General features: G+C 33.7%; 1 protein-coding gene across 2 annotated transcripts; it reads right to left on the minus strand.

The window, feature by feature from the left end:
* Window positions 1-1,029: 1,029 nt before the first annotated feature.
* Window positions 1,030-5,680, minus strand: LOC120075564 (Regulator of Vps4 activity in the MVB pathway protein). Of its 2 annotated transcripts, none has more exons than XM_039029057.2 (6): window positions 5,297-5,680; window positions 5,006-5,138; window positions 4,799-4,902; window positions 2,690-2,861; window positions 2,445-2,585; window positions 1,030-2,372 (listed from the first exon to the last, which is right to left on the minus strand). In XM_039029057.2, the coding sequence occupies exons 1-6, from the start codon at window positions 5,344-5,346 to the stop codon at window positions 1,215-1,217; spliced, it is 1,758 nt and encodes a 585-aa protein (XP_038884985.1). In that variant the 5' UTR covers window positions 5,347-5,680; the 3' UTR covers window positions 1,030-1,214. The 2 variants fall into 2 exon arrangements, with proteins under 2 accessions (XP_038884985.1, XP_090169020.1); XM_090312894.1 differs by having other exon boundaries at window positions 2,690-4,698; window positions 5,297-5,580.
* Window positions 5,681-6,731: the final 1,051 nt, after the last annotated feature.

The following is a 6,731-nucleotide window of genomic DNA, read 5'->3' on the forward strand; positions in this document are numbered from 1 at the left end:
AACAATCTAGGCCCTCCTCAACCTCAATGGTCGAAGATGAGACCGGGTCAAAATTTGACCATTCTTTCTAAGGGGGTAGATCTCCTTAATGTAAATTATACCACTGAGTTTCAATATCCAATAAGGCAGAGTAGTTTGTAGAACTAAGAATAAATATCCCGAGCAGAATCCCATATCTCAGTTGTTGTTTTGCACAATAGGAAGTTTTCGCCAACATCTATGGTCATAAAGTTTATTAGCCACGACGTTACCAAATAATCATCCGTTTTCCATGATCTAAATTTTGGGTCCTTAAAATATATATTATGTAATGCATTATAAGCTAAATAATATTAAAAAAAAAAATAAGAATATAAAAAATTAACATAAAATACGTTCATAATTTAATTTAAAATAGTTTATAGTTAACTTAATATTTATTAGCTACAACTAGTAAATTATTTCAAATGGTAAAATTGTAAAAAAATATTTATAAGATATAATAAAATTTTAGAACTATCAATAATAGACATTATATTCTATTAATGTTTATCAATATCATTGATAGAAGAGTCTATCAGTGTCTATCGTTGATAATTTTAACATTTTACTATATTTTATAAATATTTTAGTTCATTTTTCTATATTTGAAAACGGTTCAAGATAGTTTATAAATTTAGTATCAAAACAAATTGAAACAATTATTAAAAAAATCTCAAAATATTACAACTCTGTTTCCCTTCAATCCCTCGTCTGACAAAGTGATGAAGACACGTTTTGATGGTTCTCTGCACGCACCAAGTTTTCAACATTTTCCTTTCACACTCGTAATAGCAAATATTTATTCCTTCCTTTCAGATTTCATAGTTTTCCGGTGATACACTCTTCCCTTCCATCAATCTCTCTGCCATCAAGTTAGAGAGAGAAGAAGAAAAAACCATTTTTTTTTTTTTTTAAATCTAAATTCTTCATGGGTTTTCAAGCTCAACACTCTGCCGCCGTACAGCTCTCCTTCAATCCACATTAGCTACCCCACATTGTGATCAAAGATACAAATTAAAGGGCTTGAAAAATATACATAAAAAGAAACCAATAATTGTACAATATATCTTCACTGTTTTTTTTCCCTAGCTCTAAAGGAGATATTGAAAACTCATTATGAAAGCTGAACAAAATATCAATTCACCAAACCTCGAGCCTAGAAGACATGGAATATATATCAAACCTCATGGATATCAGGAACCACCAGCTGATGGATGATCTGATCCTGGATTTGGTTTCTGTGGTGTAAATAAGTTCGGGTATGAAAAGTATGGGTCGTCGTCCATTGATGGGAGCCTCTGGGGCTGATGAGGGACTGCTATGTGTGCAGATGGTGAATCACCAGGAGAGGAATCGAAACCCAATTTCTCTGGCTCGGGCTGGTGGTGCTCAGAAACATCCAAACTGTGGCTTACTATGTGACGTTCTTGGAAAGAATCTTGTGAATAATATGGCATAGAACTAGAATGATGCCCCAGATAATCTTGTTGGTTTAGTTGGAATGTTTCTTTATGATCTGGTGAACTTGCAGTAGCTCCGTGGAACGGATTTTCACAACTAATTTCAGGGTCCTTATCATTCTTTTTCTTTGTGAGCTCATCAATTCTAACCTTTGCAAGACTAGCTGCAGAGCGAGCTGCAGCCGCAGCACGTTCAGCAGTTTCAGCAGCAGCCTGAGCAGCTGCCAACACGTCCTGCAAATCCACACCAACATCCTCATTGACCTCACTCATTGTCCTTGAAACAGAGGACGGTGGTGCATTTATCTCTGGTTCGAACCGTGGTTTGAAACCAAACTTCTCTTCGGCGGTCCTTGAAACAGAGGGTAGTGGTGAATTTATCTCCTGTTCAATCCGTGGTTTGAAACCAAACTTCTCCTCAGGGGCCGTTGAATCAGAGGGTGGCAAAAAATCAGTTTGTCTATGAGAGAATGACGATGACAATGATGGGGGAGTAATAAAAGGCAAAAACTGTTTATCTTCACCAACAGAAATATTCATTTGATCGGTGCTGGGTGAAACAGATCTCACTGAAGTCACCTCCTCATGTCTCAAGTGTAGATCTTGTGGTGGTGTTTCAGGAATATCAGAATACTTCAATGAAGCATGATTGGTTTCAGACGCTGGCGGCACGGATGGAGGTGGCATCATTGATGATGCAGAGCCAGCATCTGTATTAGGCTGTGGACATACCGATATCTTTGGAACTTCAGGAAAGTCTAACATGTCCAATTCAGAATCAGAATCAGGTTGTGGTGAACTAGCCAAATCAGGAGTAGCATTGTATGCTTCATTGTGATTCTCTTGAGGAAGGGGTAATTTTGATGCACTGACAAACTGCGCTGATCCATTCTGCAAAGAGAGACCAGGAACTAAGACATAAAAGGGTCACCACAAGTTGAGACAAAAAGAAACAACACTTACAAGCAAATCTTCTGGAGATTTGTTAAACTCAGCTTCAGTTTCAGCAGGATTCCAATCTAAGTTGTGATCTTCGGCGATTTCCTTTAACAGCTTCAGTTTCTTTTCAGGTGAAGGAGCACGAACGGAAAGAAGCTCTATCAGCTGCAATCAAAATTTAAAAGGAAATATGTAATCCTATGGACTGCAGAAAAGCTTTCCTTTGATGAATTCCTTCTAATCAAACATAAACAAGCAATTCTATAAACCTGACGATTAACACCACAGTTAGGCATGAGCTCAGTTGCAGCTGATACAAATTCCTTCCCATATTTAGCAGCAAAAAGCATCTGAACCTGGAGAAGCTCTGTAAGATCAGCACACCTTGGAGCAGCAAAACACACACTTGAGATTGCCTCTTTCAAGTCTAGAGGACATTCCCTGAAAATTGGGATTTTACAATGACATTCGAGGTAAGAATAAAGTTGAAGGGGCATGTCTCAATAAAATAACCATAAGAAGCAAATTGAGACTAGAATAAAAAAAGTTCATTTATACCTTCCGAAATATGGAAAGACATTAGCATTTATAAATACAGATACAGAGATCACATTCGACTAGAAAAAAAATATGGGACAAGATGAAATATCAAGATGTTGGAACTAATAAGCATTGATCTCTACAATAGAGATGAAGTAAGACTTGAAAGATTTTACAGTTAAGATTGGAATTTGGACATGTAGTTCTGAGTTTCAAGTAACTTGGAGCGGAATCTATCATCCAAAAGACCAATGGATTTTCACCAGATAATACAAGCTTGGTGGTTAATCAAGAAAAATTGTGAATTAGAAAGCACAAACTAATTAGTTTATTGTAAGTTTAGCAATCACCCTCAAAGAATTAAATTTCCACTTTGCAAGGCTTGATGTTTTGAGTCATCCAGAGAAGTTGGATGATCAGGTTGGACAGCTAAGTTAACAATGAACAATCCAAGACTCAACTTCCATCACTGTGGGAAGGTTCTCCAATAGTCCAAACTCAGATGAAAGAATATTCTTTATGTAATTCACTAAAATTCTTTAACGTGCAAATATCTATTCAAACTTCAAAGTGAAATACCACCACATTTCTAATGCATTTTGATTAACCAAAATAGCACATATATAGATACTTGCTCATCACGACAATAACCAAAGAACAAGAGCGCCGCAAGCCATTTTCCAATAGATAAGGACAAAAAGAATTGAGACAAATTCACATCACAATGGGAAATAAAGGACTGCAGATACGTGTCATTTCTGACATCAGGTACACATTTTTAAATGAAGCTGCTCATTTACAAATTATGAAGGAAATCCTGAACTCAATATATACATGTCATCTAATCATAAAATGAAATTTTCATAACAGTCTTCAAAAAAGTATACTTGGTAGGCAAGTCCAACAGACAAATCCATTGTTACAAGTTCCGGTAGTTGTAAGCGTGTTATGATGCAGCTTCAAATTTAACCTAGATAATTAAATGCTAATAAAAAAGTAAAAAACCTTTACAGAGGAGTGCAGTAGAGAGTTCTAATTTGGAACTGACAACCGGCTAAGAGATCTAACATCCTAATCTAAGTTTTGTAAGATACGTGATCATGTTAGATAAATAAATGTTCGAGAAAAAATCAATTAATACCCTAAACTTTAGCGGTTGTATCAATTCAAACCCCAAACTAATAATTATATCAATTTAAATCTCAAACTTTCATAATTGAATCAATCTAGACCCTCCATAAGTGATTCATGATTATTTTCATTTGATTCCATTTTAAATCAATTCAAAAGCAATAAAATTATTCTTCACCCAAATTCCTACCCAAGTGGGAAGAAAAATTATCGCATAATTCTTCCTAAATAAGTAAAGAAAAATAGAGCGAGACAAGAAGGAGAAAAACCAATCCATTTGATTCTAGTATTTCTCTCTAATAGAATGTTAATCCCTACATTTGAAAATGTGTAAAGATTATGCATTAGCAGTTATAAAAATAAAATCTTAACTGATGATCTAAATAAATCCACTTATGAAAATTTAGAGTTTTAATTAATACAATTATTACTTTGGGGTTTTAACGGATAGATACAATCCCCAAAGTTTAGGGCTATAGATTGATTTTTTCCCTAAACCTTTCCCACAAGAAAGTGTATTTTATAATTGCCAAACAGAGACAATTATACTCATTTAGTCCTTGTCTTCAGTACACCAAATGTGAGAATGGAGATTTGGATCTCAAACCTATAAAATAATATTTATTGTAGTAAGAGGTGGATATTATAGTCTTAGAATACTCCTTATCCCAAACGCCCCCAAAGAAAACTCGGTTAGGAAGAGTTACCTTTGAGTCTCAATAATTGGAAGGCGAACAACAATAAGCTCACAAAACAATTCAAGAATTTCCTGAGCAGCCATCATATTCTCTTCTCTGATTATATGCTCTACCTGAATCCAAAAGCAGATAGAACATCAAACAATGGCCCTTTTTTCTTATACTCCTTATTTCTATATTAAATTGATCTAATGCAGTTGAGGAAGTAACACATACCCGGATGCGCGCAGTAGCTTCTTGTCCTGTCTCGAGAAGCTTAGCTATGTCTCGGCGCATCTGCTTAAGCTGGATCTCCCTTCGATTCCTCAGCAGCTTTATTCGTGGAATTGTCAATTTAAGCAGTGTTTTACTGTATACAGAACCGCAAATTAAAACAAATAATCCGAAGAGGGTGATCGTCTTTATCAAAAACAGAAATTCTGAAATCTCAATCGATCAATGAAAGAAGTAACCGACATCATTCAATGAAGAGTAAGAAAGAAAATCAGAATAAAGAGATGGCGATACCATTGGGCAGCCTTGAAGCCCTTGTTGAAGAAGGAGTTAAGCATCGACATGGAGACGAAGATCGATAAAGATCAAAACAAAAAAACCCTTTTCAGCACCGAATTACAGAATACCGAGATATTGAATTGAATAATGGACAAGTGTGGAAGCTCTTCTTCCGATCGAGTTGAAAATTCGGAGAGAAATGGCGAGACTATGAGGAAGAAACTGAACCTAATCAATGTAATCAAGATGGAAAGAAGATGGGGAGACACAGAAAGAGGGGCCCAACGCTCAACTAAAGCAAGATATTTCAGAAAATTGTTGAAATTTTGAACTTACACGACGCCGTATGATCTTTGTTTCGGTCACGAAGCGCGTCCTACGGCTCCAAACAATTCCTTCAGCCTGAAGAAATTTTCATTATTATTCATAAATACTTATTGAAATAGAACCTTCGGGGGTGAGGTTGAGTTTGTTATTATTATGGTCTACTGATTGGGTTGGGTTGTGATGTTTTTTTTATTCCATTTAAAAATGCGAATGAATCAAATTAGTAATTTAAATAATCTAAATATGGTCAAATTTGGGATCGTCGGATTAATATTATTTTTTTTTCTTAATTTAAAATATTTTAATTTATCTACCCATATCTAATAGTTAAACTCTCGTAAAATTAAATTCTATATAATATCATATTACAAACTTTATAAAAAAAAACAAACATTCTTATATATATATATATATTTATTAATATATTGTAATTCGAGTTGGGTTTGGTCAACCCAAATTCTTTTTATTCAACCTTAAATCCAATCCAACCCAATTCAAGAAAAAAATAGAAAACATTCAATTCAATCCAAAAATAAAACTAACTCAATCTAACTTTTATGATTTGGGTTGAATAGTCTAAATTGTCAAGTCATTTGAACACCTCTAATTTTTATAATCTAAAGAATCTAGGGTTATTATATATAAATATATCTCTAATATATAATATATTAAAAGGTCACAATGTTAGAGAAATTTTTTTTCTAGATAATTTTATTCATAAAAATATTTAATAATTATACTTTTATCCATTTTAATTATTAGACATTAATAATTAATTCATATACTGAAAATCCACACGGTTGTTAATACCTTCAACCGTTATCTTCTTTAAAAAGCCAATAAACAATTTATTTTTAGATAAAATCACCCACTTAAGAGTCTTTAAAAATTCTTAATAATTAGTAATAACCAATTGCCGTTTTAAAAAAGCTAATCAATCATCAGCTTAAGAGCCTTTTGAAAATTTTGATTAATAATTAATTGTTATTAAGTTGAATTACTATATAAATTACAAAAATGAAAATGAAAGAAGGTTTACTTAGAAGAATGAAAAATAAAGCTAATTTGGGAAGAATCCTCATCAACAAAAGGAGACAAGTTATTAATAAAAAGGTTAACATTA

The sequence above is a fragment of the Benincasa hispida genome, chromosome 4 (assembly GCF_027475165.1).
Source record: "Benincasa hispida cultivar pf3 chromosome 4, pf3_genome.v1.1, whole genome shotgun sequence".
NCBI classification, from domain to species: Eukaryota; Viridiplantae; Streptophyta; class Magnoliopsida; order Cucurbitales; family Cucurbitaceae; genus Benincasa; species Benincasa hispida.